This window comes from Lagenorhynchus albirostris, chromosome 7, assembly GCF_949774975.1.
Source record: "Lagenorhynchus albirostris chromosome 7, mLagAlb1.1, whole genome shotgun sequence".
Lineage (NCBI taxonomy): Eukaryota > Metazoa > Chordata > Mammalia > Artiodactyla > Delphinidae > Lagenorhynchus > Lagenorhynchus albirostris.
The window spans coordinates 64,496,628-64,521,743 of NC_083101.1; the positions used below are offsets into that span (position 1 = coordinate 64,496,628).

At 37.7% G+C, this 25,116-nt stretch overlaps 1 protein-coding gene across 4 annotated transcripts in view; it reads right to left on the reverse strand.

Moving 5' to 3' along the window:
* The window catches only part of TTC39B (tetratricopeptide repeat domain 39B), a 133,860-nt gene that overhangs the window by 16,211 nt on the left and 92,533 nt on the right, over positions 1–25,116 (reverse strand). For all 4 annotated transcript variants that reach the window (XM_060155091.1, XM_060155093.1, XM_060155090.1 and 1 more), the window contains 9 exons: positions 23,462–23,526; positions 13,248–13,353; positions 11,818–11,883; positions 10,163–10,271; positions 9,528–9,595; positions 9,383–9,442; positions 7,778–7,939; positions 6,439–6,530; positions 1,536–1,662 (listed from right to left, as the gene is read on the reverse strand). In XM_060155091.1, coding sequence (XP_060011074.1) covers positions 1,536–1,662; positions 6,439–6,530; positions 7,778–7,939; positions 9,383–9,442; positions 9,528–9,595; positions 10,163–10,271; positions 11,818–11,883; positions 13,248–13,353; positions 23,462–23,526 — 855 coding nt within the window. The remainder of the gene's footprint in view (positions 1–1,535; positions 1,663–6,438; positions 6,531–7,777; positions 7,940–9,382; positions 9,443–9,527; positions 9,596–10,162; positions 10,272–11,817; positions 11,884–13,247; positions 13,354–23,461; positions 23,527–25,116) is intronic.

The window sequence follows — 25,116 nt, forward strand, 5'->3', positions numbered from 1 at the left end:
TTGCTCCACAGCATGTGGGATCTTCCCGGAACAGGGCTCGAACCCGTGCCTCTGCATCGGCAGGCAGATTCTTAACGACTGCGCCACCAGGGAAGTCCCCAGAGTGGTCATATTTTTATCTCATTCCATCACAGGCACAGAACAACCCAGTCTGAGGGTGGTGTTCTCCGAGACTAAGTTGGGAAAACCTCAGTCAAGGTACTAGGTGCAGGCTAGCTCCCAACTGATGCCTGTGAGGGGCTGCAGTTTTCTTTCTCACAGAATATTTAAAGAGCTTCTATATCAATAATAAAATTATAAAAAACCGATGAAAATAGAGAAGTATACGAACAACAATTCACAAAACAAGAAATAAAAATGAACAAGCATGTGAAAAGATGCTCAACTGCACATTTAAACAGTAAAACACTGTTGGTAGGAATTTAAATTGGTACAGCCTTTCTGGAGGGCAAACTGTCAATGTCAAAGTATTAAATGCATATGCCCTTCAACTCAGAATTCCATTTCTAGACATCTCTCCAAGACAATTTTATGCCCATGTACAAAAAGAGAGATATGAAAGAATATTAATTGTAGCTTGTTTGTAGTAGTAAAAACTGGAAACTACATAACTGTTAAAGGGGGATAACTGAATAAACTCTGGAATCAAAAAAAGAAAATCATGAACCCCCAAAGGAGGATAGCAGGTGTCAGCTTGCACTAAACAGCTCTCCTGTGCTATGTGACTACCTACGCAAAACTAAAGCCCCAAAGAGTCATCATAATGTGATATATTCAGTACTTTAAAAAAAGTCTTCATTAAGACAATTTAAGTTGAAATTATGCTTTTCACAAAGTCTAGCCTAAATGGCATGCCGATCAAGAATGTGAGCTCTAGCGCTGGGCTAGAGCACAGCAGCCACCAGCCACTTATGGCTCTGGAGCAATGAGACTGGTTCAAACTTAGTTCAAACTAAGCATAGAACACACACCAGATTTCAATGGATGAGTACAATATGAAAGAATGAGAAATCTCATGCATAAGTTTTTAGAGATTACATGCTCAAATGACAAAATGTTGCATAAACTGGGTTAAACCAATACTCTTAAAATGATTATCATGTGTCCTTTTATTTTTCAATTTTTTACCTTTTGATTTTTAACGTGGGTACTAGAAAAGGTACAGTTACACATGTGGCTTGCATTATAATTCAACTCAATTTCGATTAAGTCAACTCACCCTGTCTCTGCCTGAATTTCCTTACTTGTCAAATGAGGCTACAAAGAGAAACTCCCCTCATAGAGTTACTATAAGAATTAAATGATATATTTTATAAATAGCCTTTATCAAAATTCCTAGAACATACCAATCAGTCAAAAAACATCTGCTATACTTTTTATTATTCATTAATAATTTATTTATAAATGTTCACCTTACAAACACAATGTTTTTTAATTGAGCAAACTTCACAACAAAAGTTAGATGTTCTCCCTGCCACTGTGAATAGACAATTTATTTCTAGGATGCAAACAGTAAATAAAATAAAGGCAGATACCAGGGCAGGCAAGACGAGCTTCACGGGTGCGGGCAACGAGGGAGAGTAACGTCGAGCCTTCCTCACAGCAAACTTCTCCGTAGGGATCGATTTCCCAGCAATTCTCTGCTTCAAGCCATCCACCTGTCTGTGAAAAGCCCCAGCCCCAGCGACAGGTCATTAAGAACACATACATTATTTACACCTGTCCTTGTCACGCTGTGCTCCCCAGACCAGTAGCATCAGCATCACCTGGAAACCTGCTGGAAATGCAAATTTGCAGGCTCCACCCCAGACCTATTAAATCAGCAGCTCTAGAGCTGGGGTCCAGCAATCTGGATTTCAGTGAGTCCTCCAGAGGATTCTGATGCACGCACAAGTTTGAGAACAACTGATTGACACGTATTTCTTTCTAGTTAACTTAGCAAGTGTCTTAGCCTATCAAACAGAGTCAAGGAAATCTAGATATAAAATTGGCAATTTCCATAAGTAAGCAGGAAAAAGTCCAAAGTATTTACATTGTGGATACTTCTGAGAGAGGCAATAGCGTATACTGGTACATCTCCTATTCCTTTCTGCAAGTATGACACAGATCTGTAAAGTAATGTGGCTCAAAAGATAGCCGTCAATTCACGTATAATTTGAGAAAATGTTTCCAAAGCATAGGTGATTTTGAAAATAATCAACTAAGAACATATACCATGTTTACAACCTTTCTCTCAAAATTCTAAGAAATTCCAATTATAAAATTCACAAGCACATAAAATTGAGAATAGGATGATGAGACTACATGTTCCTAGGGCACTTTCTTATACATAACTTTGCGAATGCACCAAACACGTTGCCAAGAAGAAATTTAGGGAAATATCCAGCTATACTGAAAGAAAAAGATGCAATAAGAGGAAAAAACATTCCAGTATGAAGACAAGCTTGTGTTACATTCTTTCTGGGCACAATTTGGGAATATGGATTTTTTTAATTGAGGTGTAATAGACATATGACATTATGTTATTTTCAGGTGTACAAAGGGCTATGGCTTTTAAACCAGAATGCCCATCATTACTGTGAATTAACATCAGTGGAAGAGGCAGTGGAAATGTGAAGTGGGAGTTGAGGGAAGGCGTCAGAAGCATGCAGTGGACATGAAACCTTGTCATTTAAGGATCACAGAGTCTGTATGAAGAGAACATTCATTTGGGGGACTCTCCTCTCATTATCCCAACAAATTAGATGCTATCACACATGCAGCAGACCTCAAGCTTTCTCCTGAAAATAAGATTTGTTACATATTTCAGAGAAATTATTTTGATATGGAGAAAATTTACTTTGAAGTACAGGAAGTGTGGATGTAAAAGATCCCAATGTACCTTAATATTCCATTCCATTTGTTGTTTGTGTGAAATGAGGCAATACATTCTACAGTAAGAGGTGGCATTAATCTACATGGCTTCCACTAATGTTGATTCTATTAGTATACATGGTCCTATTGCTAAAAAGAGCTTCTCTAAAAGCATGAAAAAGTAGTCCTGGTCATACCTTCAAATTTGTTCTGACAAATTTGTCAGAGGGTTCAGCCAGGCCATTATTTCTCATAATGTGGTCACATACTATAGTATTCCACTCAAAAGTGTTTGTCACTGGGCTTCCCTGGTGGCGCAGTGGTTAAGCATCTGCCTGCCAATGCAGGGGACACGGGTTCGAGCCCTGGTCCAGGAAGATACCACATGCCGCGGAGCAACTAAGCCCATGCGCCACAACTACTGAGCCTGCGCTCTAGAGCCTGTGAGCCACAACTACTGAGCCCATGTGCCACAACTACTGAAGCCCGTGCGCCTAGAACTCGTGCTCCGCAACAAGAGAAGCCACCGCAACGAGAAGCCCGCACACCGCAACGAAGAGTAGCCCCCGCTTGCCGCAACTAGAGAAAGCCCGTGAGCAGCAACGAAGACCCAACGCAGCCAAAAATAAATAAATAAATATTTTTTAAAAAGTGTTTGTCATCAATTATGTTTGAAGAACGCAGCTGGGCTTCTCCGTTCCTTAACTTCCTCATCTCCAGCGGTCACCTCCTCCTTTCCACCACAGCCACCCACCCCTACAGTCACACCGTAGACCACTTCATCACCTGTGGCTTTTCGACCTCAAAGTACAAATTCAAGCACACCACCCTTTGAACACCACTCTCCTCATTCTACCTTGGCTATTCTGCTAAGACTTTCAGTCCTCTTGCCTTTCAACTTTCTCCCAGCTCAGCAGTTTCTTTCTTTCCCCGTCCCTCCATCCTCCTGCTTAGACGGCCAGGCAGGCAACCTTTACTGCATACTCCCTTGCTAATGCCTAGTCGTTGCACTCATCCGGATGAAGCTCAGTATCCATCCTCCCTGCACCGGCACTGAGAACAAGTTGGTATCACTGTAAATTCATCAACACCAACCTCGAACAAGCCCTGGCACCGCCTGACATTCTCCCTCCTGTGTTTCTCTCATCACCTCACTGTCCCACCCTCTACAGCAATGATTTCCAATATTCTTCATCCTCCTCACACCTCCATCCCACTCCTTTCTCTTTCACTCTCAACAGACAGCCCTGCCTGCTACTTCATAACGAAAAACAGAAGCTGTGAGGGAGGAAGCCCTCCATCTCACACTACCACCCACGAGCTTGCATGCCTCCGCACCTGTTCTGGACTTCTTCCCTCCCATACAATAGAGGACCTGGTCCTCCCTCTAGATAAAGCCAGTCCTGCCATCAGTGCTTTGTATTCTATCTCCTCTTGCATTCTCAAGAGCCTTGCAAATATCAGTTATCCCATTTCTCGCTTATACCATTTCTCGCTTATATGTCTAACTTCTCTTTCTCCAAAGGATCCTTCCCAGTGGTTTTTGAGAATGCTCAGATCTCTCCCATTAAGATATTATTTGATAATACATCTCCCTCCAACTCTCTCTCTGTCTCTTCCACTTCATAGTCAAAGTTATCCAGGGATGTTATTTATGCTCAACTCTCTTCATTTCTTTGTATCTCATTCACTCTTTAGCCAATCTCAGTCTGGTTTCTACCTCTGTTCTATTAACTTACCAACTCCCACTCGGGATACCAATGAGCTCTGTGTCCCTAAAACACATTTTATCTTATTTTTTTTTTTAAGCCTACAGCACACGGTAGTCCCAGGCGCTCTCCCATCCAGGTACGAACCAGCACCGAGCCTGCTTAGCTTCCAAAATCAGACAAGATCGGGCGCACTCAGGGTGGTACGGCTGGAGACTCTGTCTTATTTTTTAAAGGAATTCTGTGTTCTATGAGACATATTTTGAGCAATCCTGGACGTTCATTTTCCTTAGACCTATATATAAAATGTAGCATCACGTCCTGACCAATATCAGCTTTGTCTTAGTTCTTTTAATGTGCAGTGCTCCTTCCTGCAAGAGCATCCTCTCATATGCTGTTCCTGAAACAGCATCCTCTCATATGCTGTTCCTGAAACAGCATCCTCTCATATGCTGCTCCTGCAACAGCATCCTCTCAAATGCTGTTCCCTTGGTCTGAAACTGTTATCACTACAACTCCCCACTGCCCCAGCAGCTCCCAAGGCATCTTCAGACCTCATCTAAACTATCATTCCCTCTGTGCTCTTATCCATACCTCTCCTCCCACCGGGGAATGGAGGGACAGTGGGTAGTGTTGGCGATGTAAGTGTTATAGGTTTCTGCCTTGCTAACTGGTAGTCCCAGTCACTGAGAGAGGAAAGAACACCAGGTTTGCTAGGGAAGACTGGATGTGGTGAGTTTTAAATGCTTTGACATAGCTAAGTGAAGGTGGTAAACGGGAGCTAGATATATGGGTCTGGAGCTCAGTCACAAGGTGTGTACTAGGGATTTCAATTTGGCTTGAATCAGATTTCCTAAGGTTGAGGTTCTAAGACTGACCTTTGAAATCAAAAGCATCAACTTTTAATAGATGGAAGTAGGATGAGCTTACAAAGATACCAAGAAGGAATGGTGAGACAAGCAGGAGGAGAAAAATCAGTCATGTGTTATAATTTTGCATTTACTGGGTGATTATTTCACTGATATCTAATTCCACTACAAGATTATGAACTGCACAAGGACAGGATCCATGCCTGTTAATTCAGCACTTAACACAGTAGTCTTCATACAGTAGATGCTCAACATAAAGGTTACAGATGAATGGATGGATGGATGGATGGACGGACACTGGTCTAAACAAAGTTAAACAGATTACTTCACAGCAGAGCTTCTCAGAATCTTTGGCACACTAATGAAAACTAAGGGTATATTATATTGTGTTATATTCTTAAGTTTTTCTGATCACAAAATACCTTTGATTTATAACAGTAAACATCTTTAGCTAACAATACCATTTTAGGAAACTGTGTTCAAAATGCAGCAGCAAAGCCCCAATTACAAAACAAAAAAACATGTGTTCTCAAGATTCCCAATTACACTGGCATATATGCAAAGTCTTGCTAAAAGGATGACATTTTGACCCTTAGCTAAATATATATATATATATATATATATACACATATATATATATATATATATTTTTTTTTTTTTTTTTACGGTATGCGGGCCTCTCACTGCTGTGGCTTTTCCCGTTGCAGAGCACAGGCTCCGGACCCGCAGGCTCAGCGGCCGTGGCTCACGGGCCCAGCCGCTCCGCGGCATGTGGGATCTTCCCAGACTGGGGCACGAACCCGTGTCCCCTGAATCGGCAGGCGGACTCTCAACCACTGCGCCACCAGGGAAGCCCTAAATATATTTTTTAAGAGTTTCTGTATCAAATCAGATAAATTAAAGAAATATGAAGGTGAAGCATGGAAGAGCACTAAGGGAAAAAGAAAGTATTTGTGTGTTCCTCTATTCATTCAGGATCTTTGTTATAGAAATAGTGTCTTGCTTACCTAAATAAAGTTACCACATCCTCTTTAGTTGCTACTACATCTTCCTCTGGAAGCATACTCAAAATTGCAGCTTTTAAGAACACATATGTTGCCTTGAGGAAAAGAAAAGCAGCTAGTCAGAGAGCATCCTAGGTACATGACATTGCTATCTTGCAAATCAGGAAAGACCTACAAATCCCAGATATAATATTTAAGAGGTATCAAATATATTTAAAAAAAGGAAATGAAGTCTTATATCACCTGTTCCAAATGAGATCAAAACTTTTCATCTAATTTTGGCCATTTTCCTATTATACAACTGTAACGTTCATGGATGAGAAAATGGACAAAATGAAAAAGAGATCATTATCTCATTCCTCCCAACTTTTCACAAATGGATCAGAATTTTTTTAGAACTCTTTTTAATTAATTAATTTATTTATTTGCGGTACGTGGGCCTCTCACTGTTGTGGCCTCTCCCGTTGGGGAGCACAGGCTCCGGACGCGCAGGCTCAGCGGCCATGGCTCATGGGCCCAGCCGCTCTGCGGCATGTGGGATCTTCCCGGACCAGGGCACGAACCCGTGTCCCCTGCATCGGCAGGCGGACTCTCAACCACTGCGCCACCAGGGAAGCCCTGTATTTTATTTATTTTATAGCTAGCAGTTTGTACCTCTTAATCTCCTTCCCCTAACTTGCCACACCTGTTGGAATGGCTATCATCAAAAAGACAACAAATAATAAATGTTGATGAGATTGTGGAGAAAAGGGAACCCTAGTATACTGTTGGTAGGAATGTAAATTGGTACAGCCACTATGGAAAACAGAATGAAGTTCTTCAAAAAATTAAAATAGAACTACCATATGATCCAGCATTTCCATTCCTGGGTATATATCCGAAGAAAAACGAAAACACTAATTCAAAAAGATATGTACATCATAACGTTAATAGCAGCATTATTTACAAAAGCCAAGACATGGAAGCAACCTAAGTGTGCAGCAACGGATGAATGGATAAAGAATTAATTTTGATTATTATGAAAAGCCTTGTTATCAGGGTATCAAAAAGTCTACAAACAATTATCAATACTTGATATCTAATACTTTTTATATATAAGCACAGTTCATCTTCACAGATAAAGCCTCTTTGTTGAAAAAGACTATTTGGATGGCTTTTAAAGCACGTAGTGCTGAGGACAGTGGTTACAAACAGCAGGTACTTAATGTCCACTTCGTCCTTTGATGGATCTCTAAGTTGAGAAAACAGTGTCAATATCATACTATGGAAGAAACAGTCCTAAATGAAAATCATCCTGTACACTTATGAGCAAACAGATGACATTAATGAAACTGTACTTTACCTTGGACCATTTACTCTCTTTGCAAAGCAGATCTGAATAGTAATACGCCTCCCTCCAGTTTTGTTGGAATACAAAAATCCACATCAGCTCCCAATAACAGAGATGGTGAAACTGTTTCCATTCTTCTTGAACTGAAATGCATTTTCGAAATATCTCTTGTGCCTATAAGTCAATTGCATAAAGCTGATCATCCAGATATTAGACAAGGAGATAATAACCTAATGGAAAAATACATAAAACACTTTGTACAAAAAGAGCAAAATCATCACTCATTAAACCACTCAATACGACAACACATTCCTTTCCTTACATGCAACAATACAGTTCAATTTTGCCTCTTTATTTAACTTTGTGAGAGGGCCATGGAACTTTATAATGTGGGAGTAGCAAAGTTCCTTTCTTAAGTAAGACGTAAAATGCAGAAGTCCTTTAAGAAAAGATTTGACAATAAATTTAGAACTTCCAGAGGGTAAAATATACCTTAAACAAAGTTAAAGGCAATGGACAGACTGGGAGAAGATATCGCTATATGCGTAACGGGCAAAGGATCAACCCTTATACAGCAATTTTATAAAATCCTTAAAAAAAGACAAACAACTCAGTGGGAAAATTGTTTAAAGATATAAACAGGAAATTAAAGAAAAAGATAATGAGTGGCAAATACACATATGAAGAAATTTTTACACTGGAAAAGATAAATTAAAAAATCAGATTATCATTTTTCAGCCATCACATTGGCAAAAATAAAACAGATAAATAATGACCAGAGTTGCCAAAGAGCACTGAAAACAAGTATTCTCATATCTTTACAGGAGTTTAAATGGACTAGCCTTGTTAGGAGGGCAAGTTGTCTGAATTTATCAAAATGCAAACATCTTTGACCTAGAAATCCTCATTATCAGAATCGATCTTATATAAATACACTTTTGCAGAGAAATATACACATAATAATGTTTACAACAGCATTATGTATAGTAGCCAAATGTCTATCAATAGTGGGCTGCTTTAATAAGTACAGTACATCCATCTCATTGAATGAAACCCAGCCATCAAAAAGAATGAGGAAGATTTAGAAATACTAACCTGGAAAGAAATCCAAGATGTATTGTAAGTAGAAAAATCAAATCAAGGAAAAATACATGTTTGACCCCATTTGTGTAGAAGAAAATTGTTCATGAGTATATTTATATAAAAGGCTATTCACTCTTCTTCTTCAAGGGAATTAGTGAATAATTTCCTTTGATGGGGAGCACACATGTAGTACAGCGGAGTGACCTTTATGCAGGGGCAAGATTCCAAAGCCAATATGTAATACCGAGATGGATAGTAGTCAAAGATTTTTGAAAGCCCCTTAAACTGCCCAACTGTATTTCTATATCCTACCCTGAATTGCCTCAAGTACTTTATGTGCAAATGTAGAGTATATTCAGTAGTTTACTATACATCATAGGGTGCATCCACACAATTAACTTTTGGCTTTTTAATTACATATTTTCCCTTTATTTCTGTCTAGTGCATATAGCTGGACTTGCTCATATGGAATGGGTGCACTACGCAACTCCACCATATAGACAGCCCCCCAAATGACCCCTTCAAATAAGTTACCTCTTCCACATTTCCTTTCAGCAGCTCTATCCGGCCATGATAAAACAACATGAGGGAGCCCTGCGGAGGGAGAAACAGACTGTTCAATGGTCAACCCTGGTTGATTGATTATGGTTGAAAAAGACACTTGAAATTCTAAGCGTACATTTGGAAACTGCTGGAGGTAGGGTTCAAGGAGACGTTCTGCTTCCACAACATTCACTTCTCCTGTACCTAGAAATTTAACAGGAAAAGCCTCAGTCTTCAAGAAATGTGGTTGACATTTATAACTATTTCTCCAAATTTCATTAAAATATAGCAAAGACCTATTCATGGAAAACATGAAAACTGTTAATTTGTCATTTTAATATTTGGGAAATAAAAGAAGACAAGTCTCATCTATGACTTTAGTTTAAGAAAGCTCTAGGGCAAATTCTTAGGAGCAGAGGTGGTTGCCTTCAGTTCCTAATTGAAATTTCTGGTTTTAATAGCAATATTGAACTTATTTTAACCAAAAATTTAATTTTCTGCTAAAAAAAGAAATGTAATATGCTAAAAATAGATCACCTTAAACAAGCTTTATAGAATTTTTTAGCTGAGAACAGATTACAACGAATTTGATGAAAGAAACCCTCCACCCCCTCTGCCAAATGTTACTATGAGAAATGTCACAATTTTTCACTTTTGCTCAAAAAAAAGGTAAATACAGACTACGACCTCTTACTGATTTTTCTAAATTTCTACTTACTCAGATGAAAGATAATCAACTTTCAATGATGTGAAATATAATCCAGTCCTTACCAAGTATCAGGGAGATATAAGTATGAAAAGCTAGCATAGTTAAGCAGCATAGTGGAGACCTCATGCTTCTTCCTAAGGCACCTTCCCGTAACTGCAGGATGCCCAACTCCTATGGGAATTAGAGGCATTTTAGAATGAGAAGAGCATGATTGAAACATCATATTCAGAGACTTTAAAATGCTAGCTCATGGATCCCCACTCTCCAGGAAGGTGGGGTTTATTTTTCAAGAGCTTAGAATAGCAGTAGTATCTAACTAGAAGCAAATTTTACATTTTAAACTGGCATAAGACAATCTCCCAAATTCTTATATCATGTGATCTTAGGGAGAGAAAAAGGTAGAGCTCATTTCATAGAAAATGCTGTATTTCTCTTATATAAATATTAATTTATTAAAACATATTCAGGATCTAAGTACAAAATGCTATGGTGGGTATGAATATATACAGTTCTATGTCTTCAAAGATCTTTCCATCAAATAGCGAAGGTAGTACATGAACACATAATTTTATTGGAATATGGCAAGGGCCATAAGAAAGATAAGTAAATGATTCTGAAAGTTAGGAATACTTGAGCTTTGTTGGGAGAAGATAAGAGAAAGCTTTGTGGAATAGGTGACATTTATCTCAATCCTAATGGATGGAGAGGCTCTCAAGAGACATTATTTGGGAGGATGCCAGTTGGGGAAGACATCCAAAACAGACACCAGCAGAAGCATGGAAACAGAAAAGCACAGGGTCTATCTGGTGAACAACCATTTGCCCAGTTTAGCAGGAACACTAGGGAAGCAAAAAGGATGGGTAGTAGGCTAGAAGCATTGGCTAGAATCAGATCCTAGGGCCCTTGAATCCATGCTATAGTTTGGACTTTATTCAAGGGGCAAGTTGGAGCTACTAAAGAAATAAGGTGGAAGATGAATAGTAGAGGGGAAGGGTAACGATGAAATACAGAGTCTGAATAGATAGACCATGTCAGGAAGGGATCACCATAAATACATAATACTTATGGAGAACCTGGACAGTGGAATAAATAGGGAAAAAAATTACAGCTTCTGGTACCTGTTCTCATCTATTTCTCAAAACCTGCTCTCTGGACTAACAGGGACAACTTTTGCAATAAAACAACTCTGGTAATAGCATATTGAGTGTTATGATTAATAAATGTTATACACTACAAAAACAACCACACAGAACTATAACAAACAAAACTCATGGAAAACAAATTTCCTTGCTTAGTTTTATAGTGAAACGTGTAAAAACAAGGAAAACCAAAACAACTGCAACTATGCTTGATCCATACGAATCATAAAATGTTAGACAGGGAAATCTAGCCTAATTTCTTGGTTTTGCAGGAAACTCTGGGGTTGCAAAAATGTTAGGGAAGCATATTTTAACCTCACGTGAGTACTAAAGATCCAGCAAGCAGCAATATTAGTAAAACATAAATTTTAATCCCAGAATTTAGATAACAAAGATGAAAATGTTTAACTTTCAATAGAAAAACCATCTCTAACTCCTGAAAAATATCATGAAGACCCAATGCCTCTTTGTTTTTCTGAAAACAAATTGCTAGTTATGAGGACATGTTGTATTTCCCTCATATTCAATAAATAACTTTTATTTTCCTTGTCAAAATTAAGAAAAAATTAATTTTGTACCCTATTTCCAGAAAATCCTATAAATTCTAGTAGTCTGATAATCCGTGCTGGTAAAAGGGACAGCATCTGTAAGAAAAAAAATACAAGTGTACTTAGTGTTAGTACATCTAACTGTAGATAAATGTTAAACTCTAACCAACTTAAAGTTTTAATGATTCAGTAATATGAAAAATTAGAACCAAGTTTAAACCACTGGACATGTCTCAGTCACCACATACTGCACCTAGTATAATCATTACTTGTGACTTAATTTCATTTAGTTAAGACAATACACCTAAAAAGTTAAAAACAAAACAAAAAACTTGGCTTTTTCAGAATGCTCTAAAGAACACTTGCTCCTTTCATGTGGGTTGATAAAGTGATGAGAAGATAACCCCCAGGGTCCACCTCCAAACAGTGTTTCTTTTAGCATCCTTTTCCAAAAGCAAAAGTCTGTTGTATTCTTCATACATGCAGGCATGACCCAGAAGTAGACACCTACAGCACTACAGCCCCTCTCTGGGACATCCCTAAAGAGTAGGATAAAGGGAAGTTCTCCCAGGGCTTAACTTTGAGCAGTGCCCTGTTTGTTCACTTTGCTTGGAAGGAGAAATGTCCATATATGCAATTATTTACTGATTCATGGGTGTTTGCCAGTGGTTTGGTTGGATGGTCAGGGCTTTAGAAAGAACATGATGGGAAAATTGATGACAAGGAGCTCTGGGAAAGAGGTATACGCACAGACCTCTCAGAATGGGCAAAAAATGTGAAGATATTTGTGTCCCATGTGAATGTTCACCAAAGGCTGACCTCAGCAGAGGAAGATTTTAATAATCAAGTCGATAGGGTGATTCATTTTGTGGACACTAGCCAGCCTCTCTCCTCAGCCACCTCTGTCATCAACCAATGGGCTCATGAACAAAGCGGCCACGGTAGTGTATACACTTATGTGTGGGATTCCCTTTACCACTTAATTTTCTCACCAATTCCAGTCAAACCTTAATATCAAAATATCTAAATAATATAGCAATTGGACAGATATCTACTCAAACCCTTCATCTACACCAGAGCTTCATCATCCCTCAAACTATATTGTTCCCTCACCTATTTTCAATTTCAGAGCCACCATTGCTATAGCAATAATATTTCTGATGTGGACATAGAACTGAATTTCAAGCTCCTTATTAACAAAAAATGTTACTAGTCCATTCAGAGAGCTGCATGCTTCCCTTATTGTACAATCGAAAACTATTCTGAGCATGTGCAGAACTTTACAGCACATTCTGGCCAAAGCCCCCACTGGTTCACAGCACAAGAAAACTGATCCCACTGTAGCCACTTGCCAACCAAACCCAGGTAGTGGTTCAGGGTGAGGTTCAAATGCAGTAGCAGAGGCACTGAAAACCTAAGCTTCTTGTACAAAAGATTCTGGTTGCTTTCTGATCACTTACCAAATTAAAGGCCCCTATTCCAAGCTTGACGCCACCTTCAAACTCATAGAAGAACTGCTGCTCAACTTTGTTCTTCTGAATTACGTGCAGGATAGAAAGACATTCTCTGGATTGAAGAAAACAGTTATACTGTAAGTTTACTATGACACTGAAAACTAATTTTAAGTCAAATTTTGCATTTACATACCATAAGATAAATGTCATTAGCCAAAATACTAGAGAATTTTTAAGTGGATGAAGCTGTGCTGCGTTTACTTTTTTTTTTTTTAGTTTGCCGATATTTTATTTTATTTTTTAATACATCTTTATTGGAGTATAATTGCTTCACAATGCTGTGCTAGTTTCTGTTGTACAACAAATTGAGTCAGCCATATGCATACATATATCCCCATATCCCCTTCCTCTTGAGCCTCCCTCCCATCCTCCCTATCCCACCCCTCTACTGGGTAATCATCATTAAGGAAAAACGACACACTCATTTCTACACTGTTTATCAGCACAATCTTTCTGGGCTTAAAGCAAAAGAGGGTTCAAATATCAGCAAGCATGACTCAGGAGCCGAAGGACCGCAGGACTGTGATCTCACAGTTTCCCAGCAATGTGTTAGAGACTTCCTAGGAATGCTCAGTCTCTCAGCCGTTGTGCATACTTCAGCAACCTACCTTCCACTGAGTAACTGAGGTGCTACTGACAAAAAGACTTGAATTTCAGCATGATCACCATGGTCTCAAATAGACCGAAATAAAACTCACAACTAGAAAAGATTGAAAGAGGAAAGCAAGCTCGATCACAATTGCCTGCAACTGTCCTCTTATTTTTCCCTCTTCCATCCAAGCCAATCTTTCTGATTTCTCACTTTAATTAATTTTCTATGCATTTTTCCCTTTCCCTTCACATCTTCAAAAGGCAAATACTTAATCAGAGAAATGCAGATGAAAACAATGACAAAGATGTAAAAATTGGCAATAACCAGAAATTGCTTATCAAACTGACAGATATATTTTTTAAAGGTAGTAAGAAATAGCCAGATATTATGTATCACCTGGTGTGATGCACTTATAAATCATGCAACTTCACTTATGATGTATTCTAGCCAAATGCAACTAACCTGAATCTAATTTCCAGTTTACAGGAAATATAAAGGGCTACAGGAATGCTATGGACTGAACTATATTTCCCCCAAATTCATATGTTGAAGCTCTAATCCCCCCACCCAGTGTGACTGTATTTGAAGACAGAGATTTTAGGAAGTAATTAAGGATAAATGAGGTCATACGGGTGGGGTCCTCCTCTGATAAGATTGGTGGCCTTATAAGAGGAAGGTCTCTCATTGCCATGTGAGGACACAGTGAGAAGGTGGCTGTCTGCAAGCCAAGAAGAGAGTCCTCACCAGAACCTGATCATGCTGGTACCCAGATCTTGGACTTTCATCCTCCAGAACTGTGAAGAAATAAATTTCTGTTGCTTATGCCATCCAGTGTATGATATTTTGTTATGGCAGCCTGAGCTGACTATGACAAGGAACAAGCTAAATGAAAACTCAAGGAAGCCACCAAACAAATCTGTGCATATCCTGCAGGACAAATGGGTTGCGCTTTTCAACAACTCTCATGAATATAGAGACTCTTCTAGAATAAGATGTATTTAATGAACATAAACACTGGATGTTCAAGGCAGTCTTGGGTTGGATCCTGGTGCTGACATTCCAGCAGTAAAAGAGATCTGGGGCCAACAGGAAAAATTTGAAGATGGATTGAGTATTATATGAAATGAAGACTTGTTGACACGAAAAAGTAAACATCATTAACTGAAAAAAGCAGGTTAAAAAATAGTACATACAGTGTGATCTCATTTTCGTTTAAAAAAATATATATCTTTAGATACATGTAGAAAATATTCTGAAAGAATATATACTAAGATGTTAACAGCCATAATTACTGGGTGATAAGTATATGGTGTGTGTGTGTATTTTAATATTTGCTCATCCACATTTTCCTATTTTCCAAAATATATATGCCACTTTTGTGATAAAAACCATTATTGTAATTTTTTAAATAGAAAACCAGTGCTGGCAAAGGTAAGAACAAATAGACACATTCATTTATTTATGGTAAAATGGTAGTTATAGTAAAGAGTTGGCAACCTATTGGAACATAGCCACACCCATTTACTTATAGTCTATGGCTGCTTACACCTTGCGGTCATAGAGTTGAGTAGTTGGGACAGAGATCTTACAACCCACAAGCCTAAACACTTACTGTCTGGTATTTTAAGAAAAAGTTTGCCAATCCAATTATTCTTCAGAATAATTTTGCAATATATATCAGAAATCTTACACACATGCATACCTTTGAACCAACAAATCTAATTTTATTCTAAGGAAATAGCATGGATACACACAAAACTTGACCTATAAGGAAAGATACTGTATTACTACCTATAATAAAAATTTATAAACAAACTAAATAGGCAACAACTGGAAATTGGTTACGAAGATAGTTGCATGCATGCATACATTTATACATACACATGTAGTATATCCAAATAGCGGAATACTGTGGAGCCATTAAAAGCCATGATGAATTAAAAATACTTAATGATCTAAAATTTTCTGACATGAAGTGAAAAAAGAAATTTCAAAATGACACAAAGCATATAATCTCACTGTATAAAAAGATAATTATATATGCTTATATACATGCACAAAACTTCAAATGTCAAAATATCAACAGGATGGCAGGATATGCATATTATGTTCAGAGTTATTTTCTGTGTAAATGTTCTATTTGCTGATAATAGATGATTATTACAAAATGCCCAAATAATATGGAAAAACCCTAAGTGTCCCTACACAATCATCCCACAGAGAGACGGTCACTATAAACAGCCTGGTACATAATTTTCTAGTTGTTTTTATGCGTTACAAAGAATGCAATCTTTAGAAAACACAAATGGGATCACATAGTATATACTCTTCAATAGATTATATTGACAATTTTCCATGAAAATGCATGAAAGCTACCTTATTCTTTAACAAGTGCATATTATTCCATTCTATGGAATAATTTATTTAACCAAATTCCTATTCTTAAATTTTCAAGTTGTTTCAAAATATTCCATATTACAAACAATGCTGCTAAAGTGTTCTTATACCTTCATCAAGTACTTTCCTATATCAAGTACTATAACTATATTTATACCATCCTAACTGTTCATAGGATAAATTCTTAGAAAAAGAACTTCTGAGATCGAAGGTAATGCATATTCTTAATTTTGGTATATACTGCCAGAACATCCTTCATAAAAACTCTATCAGTTTAGACCCCCACCAACCTATGAGTTTCTCACACTGTCATTTGCCCTGAGTCATTTATATCACATTTCTATTTGTATTTTTTATTACGGGATATTTTTGCCATGATGAAAATTTATATGTTTATTTGGTCAAGTTAGTCTTCTATGGTTTCTGATTTTATGTCACACTTTAAAAGGCTTCTGAAATTGACATCATATATCTACAGATATGACACACTGAGGACACCACATCACTTCTATAGTATTCCTGCCATAGAAAAATCTGAATTTAATCATTAAGCAACATTAGATAAGTCCACCTTGAGTCCACTATAAAAAGACTTTCCTATGTTTTTGCTTGTACTCTTCTAAAAATATTTTAATATCAAATCTATATGGAATGTATCATTTTTTATTTTTTGAATTTTATTTTATTTTCTTATATAGCAGGTTCTTATTAGTCATCAATTTTATACACATCAGTGTATATATGTCAATCCCAATCGCCCAATTCATCACACCACCGCCCCCAAGCCCCCGCCGCTTTACCCCCTTGGTGTCCATAAGTGTGTTCTCTACATCTCTGTCTCAATTTCTGCCCTGCAAACTGGTTCAACTGTACCATTTTTCTAGGTTCCACATATATGCATTAATATATGATATTTGTTTTTCTCTTTCGGACTTACTGAAGGAACAGTTTGCTAGTATTCTGTTGAGGATTTTTGCATTTATATTCATCAGTGATATTGGTCTGTAATTTTCTTTTTTTGTAGTATCTTTGGTTGGTTTTGGTATCAGGGTGATGGTGGACTCATAGAATGAGTTTGGGAGTGTTCCTTCCTCTGTAATTTTTTGGAAGAGTTTGAGAAGGATGGGTGTTAGCTCTTCTCTAAATGTTTGATAGAATTCACCTGTGAAGCCATCTGGTCCTGGACTTTTGTTTGTTGAAAGATTTTTAATCACAGTTTCAATTTCATTATTTGTGATTGGTCTGTTCATATTTTCTATTTCTTCCTGATTCAGTCTTGGAAGGTTATACCTTTGTAAGAATTTGTCCATTTCTTCCAGGTTGTCCATTTTATTGGCATAGAGTTGCTTGTAGCAGTCTCTTAGGATGCTTTGTATTTCTGTGGTGTCTGTTGTAACTTCTCCTTTTTCATTGCTAATTTTGATTTGAGTCCTCTCCCTCTTTTCTTGATGAGTCTGGCTAACGGTTTATCAATTTTGTTTATCTTCTTGAAGAGCCAGCTTTCACTTTTATTGATCTTTGCTATTGTTTTCTTTGTTTCTATGTCATTTATTTCTGCTCTGATCTTAACGATTTCTTTCCTTCTGCTAACTTCGGGGGTTTTTTGTTCTTCTTTCTCTACTTCCTTGAGGTGTAAGGTTAGATTGTTTATTTGAGATTTTTCTTGTTTCTTGAGGTAGGCCTGTATAGCTATAAACATCCCTCTTAGAAATGCTTTTGCTGCATCCCATAGGTTTTGGATTGTCGTGTTTTCATTGTCATTTGTCTCTAGGTATTTTTTGATTTCCTCTTTCATTTCTTCAGTGATCTCTTGGTTGTTTAGCAACGTATTGTTTAGCCTCCATGTGTTTGTGGTTTTTTCTTCTTTTTCGCTGTTATTCATTTCTAATCTCATAGTGTTGTGGTCAGAAAAGATACTTGATACGATTGCCATTTTCTTAAATTTACTGAGGCTTGATTTGTGACCCAAGATGTGATCTATCCTAGAGAATGTTCCATGTGCACTTGAGAAGAAAGTGTAATCTGCTCTTTTGGGATGGAATGTCCTATAAATATCAATTAAATCTATCTGATCTACTGTGTCATTTAAAGCTTGTGTTTCCTTATTAATTTTCTGTTTGGATGATCTGTGCATTGGTGTAAGTGAGGTATTAAAGTCCACCACTATTATTGTGTCACTGTCAATATCCTCTTTTAGAGCTGTTAGCAATTGCCTTATGTATTGAGGTGCTCCTATGCTGGGTGCATATACATTTATAATTGTTATATCTTCTTCTTGGATTGATCCCTTGATCATTATGTAGTGTCCTTCTTTGTCTCTTGTAACATTCTTTATTTTAAAGTCTATTTTATCTGATATGAGTATAGCTACTCCAGCTTTCTTTTGATTTCCATTTGCATGGAATATCTTTTTCCATCCCCTCACTTTCAGTCTGTATGTGTCCCTAGGTCTGAAGTGGGTCTCTTGTAGACAGCATAGATATGGGTCTTGTTTTTGTATCCATTCAGCAAGCCTGTGACTTTTGGTTGGAGCATTTAATCCATTCACATTTAAGGTAATTATTGATATGTATTTTCCTATGACCATTCTCTTAAGTGTTTTGGGTTTGTTTTTGTAGGTGCTTTTCTTCTCTTGTGTTTCCCACTTAGAGAAGTTCCTTTAGCATTTGTTGTAGAGCTGGTTTGGGGGTGCTGAATTTTCTTAGCTTTTGCTTGTCTGTAAAGCTTTTGATTTCTCCATTGAATCTGAATGAGATCCTTTCCGGGTAGAGTAATCTTGGTTGTAGGTTCTTCCCTTTCATCACTTTAAGTATATCATGCCACTCCCTTCTGGCTTGTAGAGTTTCTGCTGAGAAATCAGCTGTTAACTTTGTGGGAATTCCCTTGTATGTCATTTGTCGTTTTTCCCTTGCTGCTTTCTATAATTTTTCTTTGTCTTTAATTTTTGGCAATTTGATTATTATGTGTCTCGGCGTGTTTCTCCTTGGGTTTATCCTGTATGGGACTCTCTGTGCTTCCTGGACTTGGGTGGCTATTTCCTTTTCCACATTAGGGAAGTTTCGACTATAATCTCTTCAAATATTTTCTCTGGTCCTTTCTCTCTCTCTTCTCCTTCTGAGACTCCTATAATGCGAATGTTGTTGCATTTAATGTTGTCCCAGAGGTCTCTTAGGCTGTCTTCATTTCTTTTCATTCTTTTTTCTTTATTCTGTTCCGCAGCAGTGAATTCCACCATTCTGTCTTCCAGGTCACTTATCCGTTCTTCTGCCTCAGTTATTCTGCTATTGATTCCTTCTAGTGTAGTTTTCATTTCAGTTATTGTATTATTCATCTCTGTTTGTTTGTTCTTTAAATCTTCTAGGTCTTTGTTAAACATTTCTTGCATCTTCTCGATCTTTGCCTCCATTCTTTTTCCAAGGTCCTGGATCATCTTCACTATCATTATTCTGAATTCTTTTTCTGGAAGGTTGCCTATCTCCACTTCATTTAGTTGCTTTTCTGGGGTTTTATCTTGTTCCTTCATCTGGTACATAGCCCTCTGCCTTTTCATCTTGTCTATCTTTCTGTGAATGTGGTTTTTGTTCCACAGGCTGCAGGATTGTAGTTCTTCTTGATTCTGCTGTCTGCCTTCTGATGGATGAGGCTATCTAAGAGGCTTGTGCAAGTTTCCTGATGGGAGGGACTGGTGGCGGGTAGAGCTGACTGTTTCTTTCTGGAATGTATCTTTTATACAGTCTTTTTTCCAAAACGAAGAGCCAATTTTCCCAAAACCATTTATTAAAGTACCCATATTTTCCCACTGATTTTAAAGAGATTTATGTATATATAGGTTTTTAGTATGCTTTGAATTCGCTGGTAATGTACGTGTGTGTACACAGAAGTGCATGCATGATGTGCACGCACACATGCATGCACATGCATGTATGCACGCACGCGCACACACACACACACGAGTTTCTAAGCCCTATGTTCCATTCCACTGATGTATATTTCCGTGCCATTACAAGACTATTTTAATTCCTTTGGTTTTTAAGTTTTGATGACTGAAAAAGCAATCAACTCTTTAACATTCTTTTATATCTTCTAAAAAATATTTCAAGAGGAAAAGTAAAAACAATATATCAGGTTCCCCAAATCCACTCCCTTCCAGGATTTTGAATGGAATATAATTTTATGAAATCATGTTGGGTAAAAGCATCTCTTAAAATACTAAATCTTCATTCTGCTTCCGGTAATAGCAGGGTGGCTTATATTAGATTAACCCTCCCACAGATAACAATTATAAACTCTGGGCAAAATGCAAAATGCATATTTAAAATATATTGGTAGGCACTGGAAACTGAAAAAAAAAGTAATGGGAAACTGGAGAAGGGTTGAAATTTGAAAAAAGAGAACAACTCTTGAAGGGACCTTAAGTTTATATGGCTAGTCACCTGGAAGTACTCCCTAGTACACTTGGTGCAGGACGCCTAGAACTTACACAGAAAGCCACAGTTTTATGGGCTTCAAAAGGAGCACAGAGTTCAAATCTGCCAGATTACCTATAAGGTAATGGGGGAATTTTCAGATAGGAGAGAACCACATAGGAGGGAAACACCAAAATCAGTGTTAGAACTCCACTCAAATTCTTGGTTGATTCATGATCTATGTGAACACTGGGGAAACTCCAAAGAAAAGCAGAGACAAGACAGAAGAAGTAATGGAACCAAGATTTCAGATGCTGCCCACTACCAAAGAGTTAAGAGTATGGGCTCTAAGTCTAGTCAAGTCAAATGCTTCCCAGAGCAAGAATCAGCACTATTCTGAGAAAGAAAACAGAACCTAGAGTCTCTACAATGTATCACTATCTAGTGTACAATCAAAAAATTATTGACTTGATAACAGAAAAACATGACATATAGTCAGGAGAAAAAGCAGGCAATAGAAACTGACCCCAAGACAGCCCAGATGTTGAGATAATGTCTAATCTGAAGAAAACAATTTTTTTAAATGAACAGCAGCTCAGTGACCTATTGAACAAAATCAGGTGACTAACATGTAATTGGGGTCTCAGAAGGAGAAAAGTGAGAATGGAGCAGAAAAAAATACTTGAAGACATAATAGCTACACATTTCTCAAAGCCATACTTAAGCACATCAGTCAATGTGCTAAGAATAAAAAATACAAGTTTTCAAAGCAGCCAGAAGAAATGACAAATTACAGACAAGGGAAAAATAATTAAAATAACAGCTGACTTATGATCAGAAACAATAGAGGTTATAATACAATGGATTGACAGTTTTAAAGGGGCAAAAGAAGAAAAGAAAAAGAAAACCTTGTAACTCGAGAATACTATACTGAGCAAAAACAGCCTTCAAAAATAAAGATGTGGGCTTCCCTGGTGGCGCAGTGGTTGAGTGTCCACCTGCTGATGCAGGGGACACGGGTTCGTGCCCCGGTCCAGGAAGATCCCACATGCCGTGGAGCAGCTAGGCCCGTGAGCCACGGCTGCTGAGCCTGTGCTCTGCAACGGGAGAGGCCACAACAGTGAGAGGCTTGCGTACCGCAAAAAAATAAATAAATAAAAAATAAAGATGGGGCTTCCTTGGTGGCGCAGTGGTTGAGAGTCCGCCTGCCTATGCAGGGGACATAGGTTCGTGCCCCGGTCCGGGAAGATCCCACATGCCGCGGAGCGGCTGGGCCCGTGAGCCATGGCTGCTGAGCCTGTGAGTCCAGAGCCTGTACTCCTCAACGGGAGAGGCCACAACAGTGAGAGGCCTGCGTACCGCAAAAAATAAATAAATAAATAATAAAGGTGTTTTCAGGTAAATGAAACAGTGAGAATTGATGAAAGTAGACACACACTGTAAGAAATCTTAAAAGAAATGCTTCAGTCTGAAATTAGACAGGAATGAATGAACACCAAAAATGGTAAATATATGGGTTAATAGTGAAGACCATGACATAAAATTGTTTAAAGCAAAAGGTGGGTACCACTCTGTGGAGTGTGTAATATACATACGTGTACTATTGTAAGAATAGTATAAAAGACAACAGGTGGTAAATGAAACTATACTTTTGCAAAGTTCTTATACTTGTGCAATGGTACAATATTAACTCTAAGTTGACTATGATAAGTTAAGAAGGCTATTATAATCACTAGAGCAAACACTTAAAAAAATTAAAGAGGGCTATAGCTAAGAAAACAATGGAAGGATTCCACTGGAATACATATACATATTTTTTTTTTATTTAAAGCAAAAGAAGGCAGAAAAATAAGGGGGGGGGACAAATAAGGCAAAGGAAAAAAGCAAAATGGTACTCACAAGTGCAAACATATTAACTATCACACTGAGTAAAGAAGCAAGACCAAATTAAGCATGTTTACAAAAAATGCAAATTAAATACAAAAACAAAGATAGGTTTAAAATAAAAGAATATATGCCATGCAAATCGTAATTATAAGAAAGCATGAGTAGCTTTATTAATATCAGACAAAACAGATTTCAAGACAAGGAATATTATAAGGAGTTACATAGGAACATTTTATAATGATGAAAGATTAATTCATTAGGAAGATAAAACAATTAAAATATATATAAGCCCAATAATAGAGGTTCTAAATATACAAAGCAAATACTGACAGAACTAAAGGGAGAAATGGATGACTCCAGAATCAAAGCTGAAGATTTTTAACTCTGTGAGTAAAGGATAGGACAACTAGAGAAAAATCAGTAAGGATACAGAAGATGTGAATGACACTATGGTCCACTTTAATTGAACATCTGAATCACTGCAGAACTTCATTGGAGCAGTGATGTTCTAGAGTCTGGACCAAAGACATACCTGTACATACCTGTCATTTGAAATTTATAAATTGTTTTTAGGAGAGAGAAACTAAGATTATCTAATCAGAAATTATGTAAGTACTTTTCTTTACGGCTATTTTTCTTTTAAAACTGCACTTAAACTTAAATTGTGTTGTCCTATGGCATTGAATACACCTCAGTAAGCCAAAAATCAAGTGCACTTCTACCAACACGAAATTTTAAAAAACATAGTCATACTGACTGAGAACTTTGAAGTACAAAATGGTACATACTACAAGAATCACTTAGAAACCACAAGAACGTGGTCGAAAAGGTACAAACCCTGTTAAAATATTTTTTATAAATCTTAATTTTTAACTTACTTATATATTTGGTAACTTGTTCTAATTTTGAGTCCACCTTTGATGAAGTTGATCATATTTTCATCCTGAAAACAATTAAATAATTAGATCATTTAGCAAAAGATTCTTAAACTGTCCCCATAGCTGTGTAGCTGCGTGATTAGAACAAAACACTATCTTTTGAGGATATGATTTTTAAATTAAACCATTCTTCTTGCTTTACATCTGAAATGCTTTTTTGTCATTTTTCTTCCAAGTTAGAGGACAACAAAAAGGAAACATTTCTTAACTCCTTGCATTACTTTAAGGAAGTAAGGAAGTAATCCTCATCAATTTGGGGCCATAAAGGTTAGTCCAAACGTACTTCAATAAACATCATCAACTACTGAGCAACTTTCTTCTGGGTTCAATGGAATTCAAAATGGCTGACTTTAAGGATATGCTCCAAGGACTTTCCTGTCTGTCTTACTCCAAGTAATGGGATTATGGTTCTTCTTTAGAGGCGACTTTAGCAGGCAGTCTATTTAACATTGTGAATCTCACTCATATACATTTCCAGACCACAGATAACTGATCTGGATTCTAAAGTGGTTGTCACTTATATGAAATACTGTTTAGGGGAAAAGAGATCACTTCTCTTGGCCTGATGGTCATCAGCCATAAAACTGGGTCAGCTGGCCTAAATGAATGACCTTTTTAGGGTGAGCATTCTAGGATTCCAAGAGTCTCCTACTAAAGCATATCAAATAACTGCTTGAGGGCTTCCCTGGTGGGGCAGTGGTTGAGAGTCCACCTGCCGATGCAGGGGTCACGGGTTCGTGCCCCGGTCCGGGAGGATCCCACATGCCGCGGAGCGGCTGGGCCCGTGAGCCATGGCCACTGAGTCTGCGCGTCCGGAGCCTATGCTCCGCAACGGGAGAGGCCACAGCAGTGAGAGGCCCACGTACCACAAAAAAAAAATAATAATAAAAATTAAAAAATAATAACTGCTTGGAAGATGTTACTCTAATAGAAGGTGCTAATGGAGATAGTCCCATTCTTTTCTAGTCCGTTAATATCAGAAAGATGCTCTGGTATTGATTTCCTGTGCACTTGAGAATCCTTCCGAAACAAAAGAAGAACTAATTTTAGTTTGTTAATGTCATCAGTTACTTAAATACTTAATCTTTAAATTATTAAAAGAATCAATAAATGTAAAATTCACTATGCAATTTAAATGTTTATTTTCTGATTTGAAGGAATCTTATGGTTACACAAGTTCCAATACTGGCCAGGAAAGAATTTCTTCAATTGGATTCAAATCTGCCTCAAATAAGAATATTTCATTTCAGGATTCACCAAACATTTGCTGAATGCCTATTATACAGCAGGCACCCAAACACAAAATCAGACAAAAGCAACACAACTCGCTAAGGGATGAAGACATGCATGGATGGAGACATGTGGGGGATGTCATGACAGCACAAAGGTGGGCAGGGATGTGAAGAGGTCCACAAAAGCCTCCTGGAAGCATCAATGCTTAAAGCACACACATACACACACACACACACAAAAGATTGGGAAGTAACCAGCTGAAGGAAGGAAGGCAAGGTAGGTATGAACTTTGCAAGCAAAAAAAAAAAAAAAAAAAAAAAAAACGCTCAGGGAAGCATTCAAGACCCTGGTGTCCTTGGCTT